General features: G+C 37.6%; 1 protein-coding gene across 9 annotated transcripts in view; it reads right to left on the minus strand.

Annotated features, from left to right (window-relative positions):
• LOC145934677 (neurotrimin) overlaps positions 1 to 21,413 on the minus strand; it is a 363,184-nt gene that overhangs the window by 200,535 nt on the left and 141,236 nt on the right. Inside the window, exon 2 of one of the 9 annotated variants that reach the window (XM_083035311.1) lies at positions 11,732 to 11,818. The exons of 5 other annotated variants lie outside the window; for them this stretch is intronic. Coding sequence is in view for 1 of the 4 variants with exons in the window: in XM_083035310.1 (XP_082891436.1) it covers positions 8,049 to 8,064 (16 nt within the window). In the remaining 3 variants the exon portion in view is untranslated. Of the gene's footprint in view, positions 1 to 8,048; positions 8,167 to 10,564; positions 10,569 to 11,723; positions 11,819 to 21,413 lie in introns of those variants that run through there. 3 more of the 9 variants (XM_083035314.1, XM_083035315.1, XM_083035310.1) reach the window with 3 other exon arrangements.

The following is a 21,413-nucleotide window of genomic DNA, read 5'->3' on the forward strand; positions in this document are numbered from 1 at the left end:
TACTATTAAAATGTATAATCGATGAATTTTTGGCTCGTCTTAAAATATTAGAAATCGATACTTTTTTACCGCTGACCCTATGCGACGCAACATTATTTTATGTATATCAAGTTAAAAAATTTGTACGCTGGTGTCTGTTTGGTACCAAAAGATTCTGTAATCAATGTACTATTAAAATGTATAATCGATGAATTTTTTGCTCGTCTTAAAATATTAGAAATCGATACTTTTTTGACGCGGACCCTGTGCGACGCATCCTTATTTTATGTTTATCGTATTAAAAAATTTGTACGCTGGTGTCTGTTTGGTACCAAAAGATTCTGTAATCAATGTACTATTAAAATGTATAATCGATGAAATTTTGGCTCGTCTTTAAATATTAGAAATCGATACTTTTTTACCGCTGATCCCATGCGACGCAATCTTATTTTATGTATATCAAGTTAAAAAATTTGTACGCTTCTGTCTGGTTGGTACCAAAAGATTCTGTAATCAATGTACTATTAAAATTTATAATCGATGAATTTTTGGCTCGTCTTTAAATATTGGAAATCGATACTTTTTACCGCGGACCCTGTGCGACGCATACTTATTCTATGTTTATCGTATTAAAAAATTTGTACGCTGGTGTCTGTTTGGTACCAAATGATTCTGTAATCAATGTACTATTAAAATGTATAATCGATGAATTTTTGGCTCGTCTTAAAATATTAGAAATTGATACTTTTTTGACGCGGACCCTGTGCGACGCATCCTTATTTTATGTATAGCAAATGAAAAAGTTTGTACGCTGGTGTCTGTTTGGTACCAAATGATTCTGTAATCAATGTACTATTAAAATGTATAATCGACGAATTTTTGGCTCGTCTTAAAATATTAGAAATCGATACTTTTTTACCGCTGACCCTATGCGACGCAACATAATTTTATGTATATCAAGTTAAAAAATTTGTACGCTGGTGTCTGTTTGGTACCAAAAGATTCTGTAATCAATGTACTATTAAAATGTATAATCGATGAATTTTTGGCTCGTCTTAAAATATTAGAAATCGATACTTTTTTGACGCGGACCCTGTGCGACGCATCCTTATTTTATGTTTATCGTATTAAAAAATTTGTACGCTGGTGTCTGTTTGGTACCAAAAGATTCTGTAATCAATGTATTATTAAAATGTATAATCGATGAATTTTTGGCTCGTCTTAAAATATTAGAAATCGATACTTTTTTGACGCGGACCCTGTGCGACGCATCCTTATTTTAAGTTTATCGTATTAAAAAATTTGTACGCTGGTGTCTGTTTGGTACAAAATGATTCTGTAATCAATGTACTATTAAAATGTATAATCGATGAATTTTTGGCTCGTCTTAAAATATTAGAAATCGATACTTTTTTACCGCTAACCCTATGCGACGCAACATAATTTTATGTATATCAAGTTAAAAAATTTGTACGCTGGTGTCTGTTTGGTACCAAAAGATTCTGTAATCAATGTACTATTAAAATGTATAATCGATGAATTTTTGGCTCGTCTTAAAATATTAGAAATCGATACTTTTTTGACGCGGACCCTGTGCGACGCATCCTTATTTTATGTTTATCGTATTAAAAAATTTGTACGCTGGTGTCTGTTTGGTACCAAAAGATTCTATAATCAATGTATTATTAAAATGTATAATCGATGAATTTTTGGCTCGTCTTAAAATATTAGAAATCGATACTTTTTTGACGCGGACCCTGTGCGACGCATCCTTATTTTATGTTTATCGTATTAAAAAATTTGTACGCTGTTGTCTGCTTGGTACCAAAAGATTCTGTAATCAATGTACTATTAAAATGTATAATCGATGAATTTTTGGCTCGTCTTAAAATATTGGAAATCGATACTTTTTACCGCTGACCCTGTGCGACGCATCCTTATTTTATGTTTATCGTATTAAAAAATTTGTACGCTGTTGTCTGCTTGGTACCAAAAGATTCTGTAATCAATGTACTATTAAACTGTATAATCGATGAATTTTTGGCTCGTCTTAAAATATTAGAAATTGATACTTTTTTGACGCGGACCCTGTGCGACGCATCCTTATTTTATGTATATCAAGTTAAAAAATTTGTACGCTGGTGTCTGTTTGGTACCAAAAGATTCTGTAATCAATGTATTATTAAAATGTATAATCGATGAATTTTTGGCTCGTCTTAAAATATTAGCAATCGATACTTTTTTACCGCTGACCCAATGCGACGCAACCTTGTTTTATGTATATCAAGTTAAAAAATTTGTACGCTGGTGTGTGTTTGGTACCAAAAGATTCTGTAATCAATGTACTATTAAAATGAATAATCGATGAATTTTTGGCTCGTCTTAAAATATTAGAACTTGATTTTTTTTGACGCGGACCCTGTGCGACGCATCCTTATTTTATGTTTATCAAATTAAAAAATTTGTACGCTGGTGTCTGGTTGGTACCAAATAATTCTGTAATCAATGTACTATTAAAATGTATAATCGATGAATTTTTGGCTCGTCTTAAAATATTAGATATCGATACTTTTTTGACGCGGACCCTGTGCGACGCAACATTATTTTATGTATATCAAGTTAAAAAATTTGTACGCTGGTGTCTGTTTGGTACCAAAAGATTCTGTAATCAATGTACTATTAAAATGTATAATCGATGAATTTTTGGCTCGTCTTAAAATATTAGAAATCGATACTTTTTTGACGCGGACACTGTGCGACGCATCCTTATTTTAAGTTTATCGTATTAAAAAATTTGTACGCTGGTGTCTGTTTGGTACAAAATGATTCTGTAATGAATGTACTATTAAAATGTATAATCGATGAATTTTTGGCTCGTCTTAAAATATTAGAAATCGATACTTTTTTACCGCTGACCCTATGCGACGCAACATTATTTTATGTATATCAAGTTAAAAAATTTGTACGCTGGTGTCTGTTTGGTACCAAAAGATTCTGTAATCAATGTACTATTAAAATGTATAATCGATGAATTTTTTGCTCGTCTTAAAATATTAGAAATCGATACTTTTTTGACGCGGACCCTGTGCGACGCATCCTTATTTTATGTTTATCAAATTAAAAAATTTGTACGCTGGTGTCTGGTTGGTACCAAATAATTCTGTAATCAATGTACTATTAAAATGTATAATCGATGAATTTTTGGCTCGTCTTAAAATATTAGATATCGATACTTTTTTGACGCGGACCCTGTGCGACGCAACATTATTTTATGTATATCAAGTTAAAAAATTTGTACGCTGGTGTCTGTTTGGTACCAAAAGATTCTGTAATCAATGTACTATTAAAATGTATAATCGATGAATTTTTGGCTCGTCTTAAAATATTAGAAATCGATACTTTTTTGTCGCGGACCCTGTGCGACGCATCCTTATTTTAAGTTTATCGTATTAAAAAATTTGTACGCTGGTGTCTGTTTGGTACAAAATGATTCTGTAATCAATGTACTATTAAATGTATAATCGATGAATTTTTGGCTCGTCTTAAAATATTAGAAATCGATACTTTTTTACCGCTGACCCTATGCGACGCAACATTATTTTATGTATATCAAGTTAAAAAATTTGTACGCTGGTGTCTGTTTGGTACCAAAAGATTCTGTAATCAATGTACTATTAAAATGAATAATCGATGAATTTTTGGCTCGTCTTAAAATATTAGATATCGATACTTTTTTGACGCGGACCCTGTGCGACGCAACATTATTTTATGTATATCAAGTTAAAAAATTTGTACGCTGGTGTCTGTTTGGTACCAAAAGATTCTGTAATCAATGTACTATTAAAATGTATAATCGATGAATTTTTGGCTCGTCTTAAAATATTAGAAATCGATACTTTTTTGACGCGGACCCTGTGCGACGCATCCTTATTTTAAGTTTATCGTATTAAAAAATTTGTACGCTGGTGTCTGTTTGGTACAAAATGATTCTGTAATCAATGTACTATTAAAATGTATAATCGATGAATTTTTGGCTCGTCTTAAAATATTAGAAATCGATACTTTTTTACCGCTGACCCTATGCGACGCAACATTATTTTATGTATATCAAGTTAAAAAATTTGTACGCTGGTGTCTGTTTGGTACCAAAAGATTCTGTAATCAATGTACTATTAAAATGTATAATCGATGAATTTTTTGCTCGTCTTAAAATATTAGAAATCGATACTTTTTTGACGCGGACCCTGTGCGACGCATCCTTATTTTATGTTTATCGTATTAAAAAATTTGTACGCTGGTGTCTGTTTGGTACCAAAAGATTCTGTAATCAATGTACTATTAAAATGTATAATCGATGAAATTTTGGCTCGTCTTTAAATATTAGAAATCGATACTTTTTTACCGCTGATCCCATGCGACGCAATCTTATTTTATGTATATCAAGTTAAAAAATTTGTACGCTTCTGTCTGGTTGGTACCAAAAGATTCTGTAATCAATGTACTATTAAAATTTATAATCGATGAATTTTTGGCTCGTCTTTAAATATTGGAAATCGATACTTTTTACCGCGGACCCTGTGCGACGCATACTTATTCTATGTTTATCGTATTAAAAAATTTGTACGCTGGTGTCTGTTTGGTACCAAATGATTCTGTAATCAATGTACTATTAAAATGTATAATCGATGAATTTTTGGCTCGTCTTAAAATATTAGAAATTGATACTTTTTTGACGCGGACCCTGTGCGACGCATCCTTATTTTATGTATAGCAAATGAAAAAGTTTGTACGCTGGTGTCTGTTTGGTACCAAATGATTCTGTAATCAATGTACTATTAAAATGTATAATCGACGAATTTTTGGCTCGTCTTAAAATATTAGAAATCGATACTTTTTTACCGCTGACCCTATGCGACGCAACATAATTTTATGTATATCAAGTTAAAAAATTTGTACGCTGGTGTCTGTTTGGTACCAAAAGATTCTGTAATCAATGTACTATTAAAATGTATAATCGATGAATTTTTGGCTCGTCTTAAAATATTAGAAATCGATACCTTTTTGACGCGGACCCTGTGCGACGCATCCTTATTTTATGTTTATCGTATTAAAAAATTTGTACGCTGGTGTCTGTTTGGTACCAAAAGATTCTGTAATCAATGTACTATTAAAATGTATAATCGATGAAATTTTGGCTCGTCTTTAAATATTAGAAATCGATACTTTTTTACCGCTGATCCCATGCGAAAGTAGCTAATTTCTATGAAAAAATATTAATAAATACTTTCGTCTATAAAATCATATCTCGACGTTATGATTATCTCTATTCACAAAAGATTCTTATAGATAATTCTATTTTGTTCGCACTTCTGTTTTAGATTTAAATACTGAATTTTTATGTATTGCATAATTAATTAATATATATTTTTCTATGTCTTGATTGCAATACATGCCTGAGAATATGTCAATTAATTATGCAATGCATAAATATTTATTATTTATATCTTTAACAGAGAATTAAAAAAATAGAATTTTCTACAAGAATCTTTCGATCAAAATATCTGCATTTCTATTAGATTCGTTCGTCTGTACATACACACACATCCATCGCGCTGCACGTTTCGCGCGAAACTGACCGCAAGACTCTGTGCAGCGGTATCGCCAAACACAGCCTATACGTCTACCACGCTGCGCGCCTCGCGCGAGACTGACGATCAGTCTCGCAATCACAATGTCTCGAGAATCAGTCTCGCGCGAGATGCGCAGCGTGGAGGATGTGTAGGGTGTCGGGTGCGCTTGGCGATACCGCTGCTCAGAGTCTTGCGGTCAGTCTCGCGCGAGACTGCAGTGTGTTGGATGTGTGTGTACAGACGCATGAATCTGATAGAAGCATAGATATTTTGTTCGAAAGATTCTTGTATATAATTCTATTTTTTTGGTTTTCTGTTAAAGATTTAAGTAATGAATATTTATGCATTGCATAATTAATTCACATATTTTTATGCATGCATTGCAATCAATACATAAAGAAGTATATATTAATTAATTATGCAATGCATAAAAATTCAGTATTTAAATCTAAAACAAGTGCGAACAAAAAAAATAGAATTTTCTGTAAGACTGTTTTGATAATCGAGATAATCACAACGTCGAGACTAATTACGATTTTATGGACGAGAAGATTTATTAATATTTTTTTATAGAAATTAGCTACTTTAAACTCGGTTATTATTTTTGACAGTTATCAGCTGATTTTTGTCAAAAAGTATTAATCAAGGATAAAGTATTATCAACATTACTACTTTAATTTTTATAACGTATTATTACTCTGAAATTTAATTAGCAAATGAATGCTTTAGTAATATTTTTTGACAGAAATCAGCTTATTTAAGCGCCAATTTGTTAATTAAGTTTTTAAATAATATATTTTAAAAATTAAAATAATAATTTGTTTAAAATAATATGTTATGGTATTTTAAACTCGATTAATATTTTTTGACAGTTATCAGTTGATTCTGTCAAAAAAATATTATTATTTTAATAATTATTTTTTAAAATATGAAATCAAAGAATGGCGCGCGCGTAGCGCGCGCTTGTGTTGTTCTAGTAATTTAAACAATGCAACGGAACAAAACTAATTATTTACGACTTATCATCTTGTCAGTACAACACGACATTTCTCATCTTATCCCGCAAACTTGTCTAATAAATTGGACATTAATTCTTTGTCATCTTTGTTTAAAAAAATTAGCAATTTTAAAATTAGTCATCTTATCCACTATGTCATTTCACCCGCATCTCCCTTATACCGAGCGAAATGTAGACCATTGATGAAAATGCGGACGCGATTGATCGCGCCGTCGAGGTTTGTTTCATTCGTTTCTCGCTATTTGAATCGCGGAAGTAATTCAGTTACGGAGTTGAAAGGTACACGCGCGAGGTACAAAATTACAGAACCAGATGTTGGCGACGGGGCTTTCGCGAAACAATTTTCACGCGCGCGCGAATAGCATCGTGCGGCGCGCACACGCAGATTTCTCCTCGAAAAATGGTCCAGGCGTCTCTAGAAAATAGTGACAAAAAGGCGACGCTTTTTTATCCGTATCAGTGCTATCCCTCTGCGTGTAACATTTGTCGGACGTCACGTCGCGCGCGCGCAATTTCCGCGGGATGACCGCTCGAAATTTTTCTCCCCTGTCGGACGGTGGAAGGATGAAGCGCGCTTAATACGTAAAGCAAATCGTAACAGGAAGCGAACCCTGGTTCCGAGGGCGCCGCATCGTGGAAGGATATCAGCGTGGTATTTCGGGGTCAGCTATATATGTATATTAGGTGTTCGGTAGCGTGCAAACGGCCCGTAATTACTCCGCTTTCTAATTTGGTTCTGGCTGTTCCGATCTAACGATCAAATCACGTGACCTCGAGCGAAGGACTGAGATTAAGCTCTAAACGTGCCGTAACGTAAAGCCGTTTCTTTCGCTTCTCCACTTTCGCGATATGATACTCATGTTCTCCCCCTCTTCTCGCGAAGTTACCTTCGGTAGCGAGAGTATCTCCTATCGCAAATGGAACGATAAACGTATTGAAGTTTCAAGATGAAAACTTTATTTCATTTCAATCCTTATACTTCTCTCTCTGTACAGGCACACACACTTCCGTGTAAGTGTGTGCCTGTACAGTCTATTTCTATTTTCTTTATTTTTTTTTAAATTTTACGTTGGATGTTTTATAAAATATTTAATAAACTAAAAAAATTGTCACGCGATAGTTTATTCTATATATTTCCATCCCTGTCCCCGTAGATTAAAGAAGATAGGAAAAATTAAGTGCCCGAGGAAAATATAATTTCGCCACGGAACACCTGCAGTCTCTTGAAAGTTTCGCGTGGATCTATAAGTATACTATATAATATATATATTGAGAACACGGTCGAGACCATTTATGACCTATTTAATCCGCCGGGCTTAATTGACCGTCGCGGCTCCTCTAATCTCAACTAAAGAATTCGCGAGCAACTTTTGAAATCTGTCGCTGTCGCTTTGTACTTTGTCGCTCGGTGTAAAACTTACGGGCAAACTCCATCATCGGGAAACATTGCTTTCGGTGGACGACCTGGTGCTTCCGATCGTGATTCCGCGCGTGGACATTCAAGTTTTACGGAGCGTGAACGAAATACGTGGGAGGATGACGAGGGGGTGGGTTGGAAGGAAGAGGGACGGAAAATATAGGGGTGAGTGAAAAGAACTGAAGAGTTTCATCGAGGAGGCGGCGATATTATAGATCCTCTTTGAAGAATGTGAGGTTACTGTTGACGGTGATGAATGAACTTCCACAAAGAGAAACGAAGGAAAATTTCCATTCGAATGATGAACGCGGAAAAAGCAGTCGAGATTATCGGCGTGGGCAAAAAAAAAAAAAAAAAAAGTAGAGATGTTATCGTAGCGCGAATAGTACTAGTTTCAATCAGCGAGAGAAATCGCGGAATCGGTACACCGCTGGATGTTGCAAGGTTTGCGCAACATCGGAGTTTATAGCCGCATTCTGTTCTCTCGACCATTCCCCCATTCATCGGATTATTCGTATCTCCATAACTATTATAGCGATTTGTGCCGCTATTAACTCGCAATTGCAACGGATGCTGTATTTCATACACTGCGGAATCCCGGAGTAGATACGCGATATTATGAAATACTTATCATTATGTACGCGTTAATGCTAAATATATTAACCGAACGATCAGAACTATTGGAATATCTTTTCTGTAAATCCTGCGAGAGAGATAACGTCACTGAGACACTCTATAATTTAATCGTCGCGATTTAAAAATTCATGCAATTACGGATTAAAGAAATGTGATTAAAGAGGTTTACCGCGCGTTCTATTCTAGGAAAGAAATTTTAGCATGTTGGTGGATTTAAGAATTCCGAAAATTCTCTCGCTGTCGAGAGTCTCAACAATTTTAATGGAATTAAGAAATCGTTTTATGCGACCGCAAATAGCGAGTCTATCTAACCGGAATTTCTACCAAATCGAGGGCATTTGCATAAAAATGTATCACGTCGACCAACATTCGGAATTTTAATATAACAATTCTCACTGCTTTTATTCCGTTGATAATCGTGAGAGATTATATACCGGGAATAATATCATATCAGCAAATTATTTCATCTCAACCGTCAGTATTCTTTTTACGGTAAAAAAACATGACTCGCCATCTCTTTTTTTATGACACGAATATAACGTAAAACACTTTTCATCGAAACGAATTTCGGCACGAGAATTATTCTCGGCGCACGACAGAGGATAATAACTAAAAAAGAGTCCTATATCTGTTACTATCGCGGAAACGACGGGGTGCGTCGTTAATATAAAACAGAAACACCGATGTTCGGGGACCGAATCTCCCCAACGTCACCGAGAGAGAGAGAGAGAGAGAGAGAGAGAGAGAGAGAGAGAGAGAGAGAGAGAGAGAGAGAGAGAGAGAGAGAGAGAACCATAACAATTTCCGCCGAAAATTCACGTCCTAAAAATGCGCCGTGACATATCCATAAAAGCTCGCGAGTCGCGAAAATTCGGCGTCGACTACAGCCCGATGTAAATACGAGCTTGATATAGCGAATTCCAAGAGTGAAAGCACTAAAAGAAATTTATTCATAGCCCGCATCTATTCGTAAGATAACATCCTCCGTGCTTTAAGAAATATATATCTACGTTCCGCGGAAATGTCATATGCCTTCGTTCGCTCGTTCATTCTCTCTCATTCTCTTCGACAAACGATCGATGAGAATCGTCGTACGTGTTGTTCCTCTAGATTCCCTGTTCGGGATCTATGAATATTCAAAGGGCGGAAGGGAAAAGGTGTGTCCGCCTCCCGTTTTACGCTACTTTTTGTACAATCGGCTTATAATCTTTCTCTCTCTCTCCCTTTCTTTTTTTTTTTTTTTGGTCGAAAAATACATCGATCCGAATCTGCATTATTCGACGAGCTCGTTTGATTCACGTGAATCGTCACGTGCGAAGTCTGGTTGACTAATTTTTTCTTATAATCGTGTTGACTAAAAACTTTTCAAGTCGACACGTATGGAAAACTTCATTAAATCGATTGATTTTATGCGCTCTAAAAATGAGCGATTAAAGGATAAAAGGAAAGCTAAAAGATACAACATATATTCGGCAAAATCCTGTATATATTGTAAATACGCAATCTACAGATTCCTTCCGCTGCAAATGTAATTTTGCGAAAAAAGAGCAGCAGAGATGCGTTTTCGAAGAAATAAGAATCCTGAGAAAAGAGAAAACACGCTTCTCTCGATACAAAACACGCGCATTTTTCCTTCTCTTTTTTTCTTAATTAAATACCATCAGCGAAAATACGGGAATCGAAAATCCGGCCGATCGACCGAGAGAAGGGCGATTTTACCGCTAATTTTGCTAATTAACACATCGTGTTCTTGTATAATGAAAGCGAATTCGACAGTCACGCCTAGACGATCGTTAACGGTGGCTGGGAATGCCGTTTTCGAGCGTGTGGTTAATGAATGCGGGAACCAGTAATTAGTTATTGGTTTTAGCATAACGTACATACGTTTACGCGTATTGTGGGCCAATAACCGTGGCAACAGGCCTCCGAACGGCACCTGACGCAACACTGCCAGCCGAATACTAATCAGGACCACTCTGCAACGGAAATGTGAGAACTGACGCAAAACTCGGCGCGATACTCCCCCGCGAAAAGAAAGAAAGCAAGTATATACTTTACGTCTTTCTTAACGAGAAAAGAGAGAGAGAGAGAGAGAGAGAGAGAGAGAGAGAGGAGGAGGAGAGAAAAAAAGAAAAAGATATGATCTTTCAGCGTTGGGGCAGAATTATTTAGAGGCACTTGTTCGAAGGTGAGTCTCGCACTTGTCTGAAGTAACAGCCGGTATAATTTTATATCGCGGATGTGCGCGCTAGAGCGCGGATATTCAACGCGGATCACGGGGATATCGCAGCAACGACGACGACGACGACGACGACGACGACGAGCCGTCCTCGTAACGTGTTTGCCGTGCTTCCCAGTGGCTGAGGTTAACTGCATCTGCTGCCGCGAAACAAACTGAATACTAATAACGGCGTCTCGCGATGCGCGCCGTCGCGTATTACAACATTGAGTGCCAAGTATCTGTGTTACATCTGTGTCTATATGTGTGTGTGTGAGAGTTACCGTACACGTGCGGCACATCTACCTCGTAGATTTCTGATAGGTGAACTAGGTTACGTCTCTGCTTCCTCTCTTCCTCCTCCTCCTCCTTTCCCAACCCTTTCGTCGTGGCTGACGTTCTGTGCGCGCGAAGGGCCCGGGGAATTTAATCTCTTCCCGCGGAATATCGTCGACGGGCGACGAGAGATACGCGCCGCGCCACACGTGATTCGTCTGCCTAATTAGTTCCTGCCTGTAAGTTTCGTCTCTCGCAGTTTTGTGCGGATAATACGTAACAACTGTCTCTCGGATCTGTTAACCGTTATTTGTGTCTGACTTGTGCCCGAGATTTCCTTCCTGTTCGCGAACCGCGAAATTATGCGTGACAATCTACATCTGTTTGCCCTTCATAATTAATCGTAATCGCACGCCTGTGTTTTCGTTAGTTAATTTCATATCTCATGCATAAAGAGAGGAAAGTGCATTTCATCCTAATATCGGTATATTCCACATATACACAGTTATCTGCTTTCTCCAACAAGAATTTCGTAAGATTGGCACGTACCCGCTTACCGTTTGATCTTCGTCTTCGCGTTGTATCAAGAGTGATCCCAGAAATGGAACTTTCGATTACCCTGATTCTGCCATTGAGTCACTTACCTGAAACAGAAATAAATATTTTACCTTTTAACATTGTGCATAGATAATTTTTCAACAAAAGCAAAACGTACATACTTTAAGACAGAAAATATATAAATTTTATACGAGTACAAAAAACGTAGTGTAGAGAGAAATACAGAAGGCTGGTAATTAATGGTTGGAGAAAAAAATAACTGTGGTTAAGCAATTAATAATAATAATAATTAACATTCGGTCACAATGGAATAATGCTCGTATTGCTTCTCTATAATATAAGAACCGCAAAAGATAACACCTAAACCGAACAGAAAGCCAATCCATCATTCGAGTTGGATACGATCGCCCCCTCCCCCTTCATCTAGACGTTTCGACGACCCTCGAATCATGCGAATAATCGATCTCTGGTAGCGAGACCAACGTTACTGTTCGTCTGCTCTTTTCCTCTCTCTCTCTCTCTCTCTCTCTCTCTCTCTCTCTCTCTCTCTCTCTCTCTCTCTCTCCCTCCCTTTTCGTTCGCTCTCGCTCTTTCGTCAGTGCATAAATCCGTTCGCAGCAATTACGATAAAAGGGCGGTTAATAATTGATCATCGGAAAGTCATCAAATATTTAGGAGCTGCATGTGGCAACAGCAGAGGGATGAGAAGAGAGAGCGGGATGGGGAAGGAAGGTCATCACCTGGTCTCACTCCCCTCCTTTCGTTCCTCCAGCACTAAACCACCACTCACCCTCCTGGGCCTTTGGCATTTAATGACAATGCGGTTTACGCATTGCGTAAACGCTGGGCTCGCGAATCGGGGAAAAGGAGAGGTAAAGGGGGGACAGAATCCCTTTCCCTGGGAGATATTTGTAGATTAGTTATGGCTTTTACACGCGCGAGGTCCCGCCGGGTCAGGCCGCATTATGTCGCCTGGTACTCGCAAGGGACGCGTCGCTCGATTCAGCTAGAGAGTCTGGCCACTCATCTCGTATCTATTTTCATTGGTTCAAGCCTCTCAAAATGACGTAACCAATTACAGTACAAAGATTTTAAAAAAGTAACATATGTATGTACATTTTGAGGGGTTTGCGAGGTGAACCAATGAAAGAGTCTGGCCATAGATAAAGTGGCCAAACACTATCTTCTAGATGGGATGCTGGATGCTGCCATCGCGCCTCGCGGCGATGATCCTGCGGAAAAGGAAGGGATATATGCGGCGGCATGTCGATTCGAAAATTCTCGGCGCGCTTCCCTAGCGACAGCAGCACGGAAATAGTCACGGAACTATCGGATTGGCTCGAATACGAATCGGACACTTTGACTCAGTTTTGAAATACTTATTCGAAATCGTTTGAATATTATTGAATTTCGTTACACGGTTCGCCGACTCGAACATACGGCCACGTCGATGTATTTTTTTCCCCCGAACATCTCAGGCGGTTGAGCGATGCGAATCTACGACGTAATTTTTTGCAAAAAAAAAAAAAAAAAAGAATTTTTAACGAAACCTGTTAATTTAATGCGCATATTTTAATGCGCGCGAACGTGAACAAAAGCAACTACGCTGCGCGAAACGGGAGAATTAATTAACGAAGATAAAAGACCTTTTCGAATCCATCACGATGGATGCGAATGATCGCATTAAATTTACAATGAAAATACAGAGCGCGACATTGTAGTTTCGCATAACAAATGGCAGCGGCAAAGCCTCTTATCCGCGCCGCTGGTGTTTTGATTAAAACCGCGCTTTTACTGAGCCGCCGGCCGTTCGTTGTACCCCCTCATACGGATATTCGCATCGAATTTAACCAAGAGAGAGATAGAGAGAGAGAGAGAGAGTGCAGTATCTTTAATCATTAATTGACGATAAAGAATCTCGCCTGGCGCGCGGACCGACACATACCGGCGGTCCGATTGCGGCGTCGAAGCCGCTGTAACGTTGGTCACCAGGTCTCTCGCTTTGCTGTCCGGCCTACGTGACATCATCGAGAACACCTGGACACACCAACGAGCCATTACACATCGGCCACAGTGGCCGATATATATACATACATCACGCTTTCGTGGCCTCGAGACGCAAAAGCCTGTTTGCTATTATACCTTATCGCCAATACAGAATCGATATGCTCGAATATTTACTATACGTTTTTTTTTTTCCAGTCACAGTGATTTATCTCGCGCATCACGCACAGACTTCCACTTCGGACAATATATCGTAATTCGTGGAATTCAATTTATGGTCGGACAAAATGAGCATCGATCGTTCGTGCGTGAATGGGTGGGTGTCGAAAAATTGCGGGAACCTTATAAATTTAGTCCCGCGACCGCGATATATCGATTCCAAGAGAGAGAGAGAGAGAGAGAGAGAGAGAGAGAGAGAGAGAGAGAGAGAGAGAGAGAGAGAGAGAGAGAGAGAGAGCTTCCAGAGAGAACGTTCTTTGCAGTTAATAAGAGATGTCACGACGATGCGAAGTTAATCGAGTTACGGAAGAGACTCGCGACTTATAATTGAAGGCGCTCCGGGAGATCTCTGCGGTCTCCATGCAATCCCTCTCTCTCTCTCTCTCTCCAGCCCTCATCTTTCCATTCGATTCCCCGCGCGTGTCCCAATTCGTTAATTTTCATTCGTCGTGATTACGCGAACGCGCGCGGTAATTCACGTGGGCTTCTTCTTCCCCCAAGTTCCGAGAGTCCGTATGCTTTATGGATCTTGAGAAAAGCTGGTCGCGTTCCTAGTTTGGTCCTGTAATTTGTGACCAGGGGGTGAAGGGTGAGAAGGATCGGAGAACCCGGCATAGCAATACGATAGCGAGATGGGGCGGACTTGTGCGGGGTCAGTGGCATCATTAACGTCGAATAGGATATTCGGGCAGTTTCGCGCAGTTTCGCGCAGTTTCGCCTTGGTTGAGTTTCATCCGCGCGCCGGCTCTCCTCCATGTAATTAAGCTGCGAATCAGTATGAAACGACTAAAAGCTCCCGAAGTACAGTGGCGCCCGACTACTGCGCGCATATATACGTATGTACCTACATGCACGTATAAGCGTCGCGTGTACCTACGCGAGCGCACAAACACGCGAGCACAAACACTTACACCTACATTCTACCTCCGAGTGCTGAGAGCATAGTTGGTGTTGATCACGCAGGAGCGCGAGATACGCGCGGCCGCAGAAATTCCCGACGTACGTAAGCCGATTTACGTGGTTTGAGGTCCGAGCAACGCGATTAATTTCCAAAATCGTTACCGAAGGGGAGACAACCCGAGAGTGCACCGTTCGAGGGTCGTCTACGAGGATCAGCTCGTTCGGACTGTTTAGATTTAGCGGCGATAAGGAAAGAAAGTCGATTTACTTCTACTTAATAGAAATAATATAGTTAAATTTTTGAGACTGGTTTCTCTATGCTAGATTTCTCTATGAGCAGATATGTGAGAAAGAGAACTTCCTCTTCTGCTTTCCAATGATCCGTTTAATTTGCGATTGCATGTAATTAATTATTAGTTATTATTTTATTTAATCTTTTTCTCTTCAAAAAGCTTATGCGTTTCTTGCTCTCTTTCTCTTTTTATTTATAATTGAGATTTATACTGACAAATAAATAAATAAATATATCCGCGTAAATAGTTTAAAAGAAGACATTCTAAAAAAGGAGAAATTTCATTTATTTTCAAAATATATTTCTTCCAAAGAAGGATTCAGGATTATTTTGTACAAATTTGTATCGATTCACGGTACGATATTAGCGAAATTTTGTAAATCTGCAATTTTTTATGAGATACTTTAATTTTTGATTTTACATAAACGAGAAATGTGCGGTCGCTTCGGTTTTATTGCGTACGAATAAAGAGCTTTATGTTTTTTTCAAATAGAAAACAAATTAATTCGAATCATATATAACAAAAAAAATACTCGCGGATATATCGCAATAAATGCAATCATAATACAATAACAATTTCTCTATGCGGATCGCATCGAGCGAAACGGAAACAAAGATTAAACATACTAGAAAATATGTAAGCCAATTTCGAATACTTTCGATATTTTTCGCATACTTTGAATACTTTAGCGACGACGATAAGGCGATCTTTATAATGTGCAGCAGGGACACTCGAGATGAGGATAATACCATCTATCAAGGGGATCTATCAAAAGACCATCATTATATTTTTAATTGATTATCTTCTGTCTTTCTACATGATCGTTCTTTTGTATTATAATGCTTTTTTTCTCTTAATCCGACAATAAGAACAGGCCTTATTTCGAGTTACGATACGCCCTCAGTTATGTGAACCTAACACCCGACTTTTTAAAAATTAATTTTTTAAAACGGAAAATGATAGCATTTCGTTTGTAGTTGTTTGCAGTGATTTTGCTTTCGTTTGTAGTTGAGCGGTTCAAAAGTTATAAACAATTGTTATAAGTTACAAACAACTACAAACGATTCTAAAGAAGACTGCGCAAGCGGATTTAAAAAATCTTAAAAATTGACAAGTTAGCTCTTGGACGAATAAACAATTGTTTATAACTTTTAAACCGCTCAACTACAAACGAAAGGAAAATCACTACAAACAACTACAAACGATTCTAAAGAAGACTGCGCAAGCGGATTTAAAAAATCTTAAAAATTGACAAGTTAGCTCTTGGACGAATAAACAAATGTTTATAACTTTTGAACCGCTCAACTACAAACAAAAGAAAAATCACTACAAACAACTACAAACGATTCTAAAGAAGACTGCGCAAGCGGATTTAAAAAATCTTAAAAATTGACAAGTTAGCTCTTGGACGAATAAACAAATGTTTATAACTTTTGAACCGCTCAACTACAAACAAAAGAAAAATCACTACAAACAACTACAAACGATTCTTAAGAAGACTGCGCAAGCGGATTTGAAAAATCTTAAAAATTGACAAGTTAGCTCTTGGACGAATAAACAATTGTTTATAACTTTTGAACCGCTCAACTACAAACAAAAGAAAAATCACTACAAACAACTACAAACGATTCTAAAGAAGACTGCGCAAGCGGATTTGCGATATCTCAATGTCGGGTGCGAGCCATTAAAAAAATTTTTTTTATTTATTAATTGAGAGAACTACAAACGAAATTATTGTTACTACAAACAACTACAAACGCAATGTCCTATCATTTTACGTTTTAAAAAATTAATTTTTAAAAAGTCGGGTGCTAGGTTCACATAGCTAAATGATTTTTATTGATCTTTACGGTCCTGGTATCGCAAACCTAAGTAGTAAGTCCAGAGATTGGTCAGCCTAATCGCACCTACGTAGTCGGAAGTATGCGAATACGTTGAGAGCGGCCGCAAGGCAGAGACGCGTGTAAAAATATTTAAAATAAACGAAATTTATATAAAATGATCTTTATTGATCTTTACAGTCTTTGTATCGTGAGTCTAAGTAGTAAGCCCAAAGATTGGTCAGCCTAATACGTTGAGAGCGGACGCGAGGCGGAGACATATGTAAAATATTATTTTAAAAAACGAAATATATATATATACATATATATACATATATAAAATAATCTTAATTAATCTTTACAGTCCTGCATCGCGACCGTAAGTAGTAAGCCCAAAGATTGGTCAGTCTAATCGCAACTACGTGGTTGGAAATACGTGAATACATTGAGTGCGACCGCGAATCGGAGACACGTTTAAAATATTATTTTAAAAAAAGCGAAATATATATAAAATGATCTTTATTGATCTTTACGGTCCTTGTATCGCGAGCCTAAGTAGTAAGCCTAGAGACTGGTCAGCCTAATACGTTGAAAACAGACGCGAGGCGGAGACACGAGACACGTGTAAAATATTATTTTAAAAAACGAAATATATAAAAAATGGAAGTGATCTTCATTGATCTTTACGGTCTTTATATCGCGAGCCTAAGTAGTAAGCCCAGAGATTGGTCAGCCTAATCGCATCTACGTGGTCGAAAGTTGCGAATACATTGAAAGCGAGGTGGAAACGCGTGTGAAAATATTATTTAAAAAAGCGAAATATATAAAATGATTCTTTATTACTCTTTACGGTCCTCTATCGCGAGCCTAAGTAGTAAGTCCAGAGACTGGTCAGCCTAATCGCATCTACGTGGTCGAAAGTTGCGAATACATTGAAAGCGAGGTGGAAACGCGTGTGAAAATATTATTTAAAAAAGCGAAATATATAAAATGATTCTTTATTACTCTTTACGGTCCTCTATCGCGAGCCTAAGTAGTAAGCCCAGAGACTGGTCAGCCTAATCGCATCTACGTGGTCGAAATTTGCGAATACATTGAAAGCGAGGTGGAAACGCGTGTGAAAATATTATTTAAAAAAGCGAAATATATAAAATGATTCTTTATTACTCTTTACGGTCCTCTATCGCGAGCCTAAGTAGTAAGTCCAGAGACTGGTCAGCCTAATCGCATCTACGTGGTCGAAAGTCGCGAATACGTTGAAAGCGAGATGGAGACGTGTGTGAAAATATTATTATAAAAAGCGAAATATATAAAATGATTCTTTATTACTCTTTACAGCCCTGCATCGCGAGCCTAAGTAGTAAGTCCAGAGACTGGTCAGCCTAATCGCATCTACGTGGTCGAAAGTCGCGAATACGTTGAAAGCAAGATGGAGATGCGTGTGAAAATATTATTATAAAAAGCGAAATATATAAAATGATTCTTTATTACTCTTTATAGCCCTGCATCGCGAGCCTAAGTAGTAAACCTAGAGACTGATCAGTCTAATCGTACCTACGTGGTCGAAAGTTGCGAATACATTGAAAGCGAGGTGGAAACGCGTGTGAAAATATTATTTAAAAAAGCGAAATATATAAAATGATTCTTTATTACTCTTTACGGTCCTGTATCGCGAGCCTAAGTAGTAAGTCCAGAGACTGGTCAGCCTAATCGCATCTACGTGGTCGAAAGTCGCGAATACGTTGAAAGCGAGATGGAGACGTGTGTGAAAATATTATTTAAAAAAGCGAAATATATAAAATGATTCTTTATTACTCTTTACGGTCCTGTATCGCGAACCTAAGTAGTAAGTCCAGAGACTGGTCAGCCTAATCGCATCTACGTGGTCGAAAGTCGCGAATACGTTGAAAGCGAGATGGAGACGTGTGTGAAAATATTATTTAAAAAAGCGAAATATATAAAATGATTCTTTATTACTCTTTACGGTCCTGTATCGCGAACCTAAGTAGTAAGTCCAGAGACTGGTCAGCCTAATCGCATCTACGTGGTCGAAAGTCGCGAATACGTTGAAAGCGAGATGGAGACGTGTGTGAAAATATTATTTAAAAAAGCGAAATATATAAAATGATTCTTTATTACTCTTTACGGTCCTGTATCGCGAACCTAAGTAGTAAGTCCAGAGACTGGTCAGCCTAATCGCATCTACGTGGTCGAAAGTCGCGAATACGTTGAAAGCGAGATGGAGACGTGTGTGAAAATATTATTTAAAAAAACAAAATATATAAAATGATAGCTATGTGAACCTAGCACCCGACTTTTTAAAAATTAATTTTTAAAAAGTCGGGTGCTAGATTTACATAGCTTACGCCCTCAGTTTTTGTTAATTTTTCCCGCTCCGTAATTCGCCGGTCATTAATGCTAAGCATCAATTAAATCAATATGTTTACAAATGCAGAGAATATTTCTCCTTTTGTTTAAAATTATACAAATCTTCAAATATATTTTATTATAAATAAAAATTATATGCGTATATTCTCAATTTATATATCCGTTCCTGTGTCCTAGTTTTTTATCGGCCATTTAAGATACTCTGTATCATTTTTTACAACAATTCTTCAACCGTTGTTAAATAAATAGAAAAGGAACAAAGTTTGACGTTTCAATTCGAGGAAACAATCCGCATTCGTGATACGCGCAGTTGAGATATCCCGCAGGGATAAGAAAAATCCCGATTTGTGTGTAGAAATTAGCGAGATAATTTAGATCGGCAGGCGAGATAATTTTGATCGCGCGTAGATCCTGATTAGGAGCAGATTCGATTTACAGAAGACAATGTAACGCGGTCGGATTTTAAAGAGATCCTTCGAAACTCTCCACCCTTGACCTCGTTCTCGATTTTAATCGGAACGTATTCGCGTGACTCTCGCCAACGGCAAGTCGAAACTCCCGTTCGTCCGATCCTCGGCCGCGATTATCAATGTTCGATAAAGACGGGGTGACGGACAGCCGGAATTTCTCGTACGATTTCTCGCTCTCGTATCGATACAACTCTGACTCGGAACTTCTATTCCGTAAAGTTTCCGTAACGCGAGCTTTTTCTTCTTCGGTTCCGTAAATCTCGGGGTCACCACGCCCGAAGACAAACAGTTCGGGATTTTTAGCCGACGACGACGAAGGGACTGCTCCGATCGGTCGGTGCCAAGAGTTGGAGAAAAGGGACGCTATTCTCGTCGAATAAACTCGATCGTGACAAAAATACTGCGAGTAGTATTTCTCCTCGCCGCCCAGTGGTTTACGAAGGAACGAGGGAACTACGTAAATGTTTTTCTATCCGAAAGATAACTGCCCTTCGCAAAGAAACTCTTCTCACAAAGATCAAGACCATTAAATAGCTTTAATAAGACAATAGGTCTTTTGTCAAAAGATTATGCGAAATGATAAAAAAATATCCTGAATTGGAAAAGTTACTTCATTAAAGTATCATTATTGATTTTATAAAAATACTGATTGCTGATACACAAAAACAAATTTACATTTCTTAAACATTTTGTTTTATATATTAAAATATAAATTTCAATATTACTATTGAATAATATTAATATTAATATTATTATCAATATAATTACATACCGTATAATAAAATTTTGATAATAATTTTCATTCTTTTTCTTAAAAATCTGCAAATTTTATAACTATCAATAAAAACAGTTTTATTTTTGTTTTCTCTTTTAATGATTTATAAATATGGTTAAAATATTATTTTCCTTGCACGTTTAATTTTTTTGCGATTTTAAAACCCTGATACACCGATTTAGTCAAATTTGTTTTTTAACTTGCAAAAAATTTATAAGAATTTCACGAAAATATAGATATATCTCGTCCGTTATTTATAGAATGTATTGTCGTGTAGAATTTCAATGCAAATTGCATCACAAATGTGGGCAATTCCCATTATTATTTGCGCATACAATTGTCCAATTGTTTTTGCCCTGACAATGAAAATACGCGACGAACTTGGACGTCCGAATGCAATGTTCGACAAGCAGACAGCAACAGGCGTAACTGCAACACTTTCGCGAACTATTAAATCCGAATAATTGCCCGGCGCTTTCCACGGATATCTGCATTTTCGCTAACAGAGGGAGGTTGAGAGAGAGGAGAGAACGCAACGTTGCAACACACAAAAAATCATTGTTTTGAAAGTGCACGAACGAACGCGCGTCGCGCTTTAAATCAGGGTAGGTCAGTCGGAGTATATCCTCGTTCAATTCCGACCAATTTACTTTAATCCTAACCTAGTAAGTTTGTTGTATGTACACGTTTAATAAAGACAAATGTAAGTGACGCGTGCGAAATAGATATGTTTCATTACGTTCGTACGTAAAAATAAAAACGGAAAAAACTGAAATTGTGTCACACAGTTTAGCGCGGAATATTTTTTTGTC

Source organism: Prenolepis imparis, unplaced genomic scaffold (assembly GCF_030444845.1).
Source record: "Prenolepis imparis isolate NDT839.2.m4 unplaced genomic scaffold, iyPreImpa1.0 SCAF_4, whole genome shotgun sequence".
NCBI classification, from domain to species: Eukaryota; Metazoa; Arthropoda; class Insecta; order Hymenoptera; family Formicidae; genus Prenolepis; species Prenolepis imparis.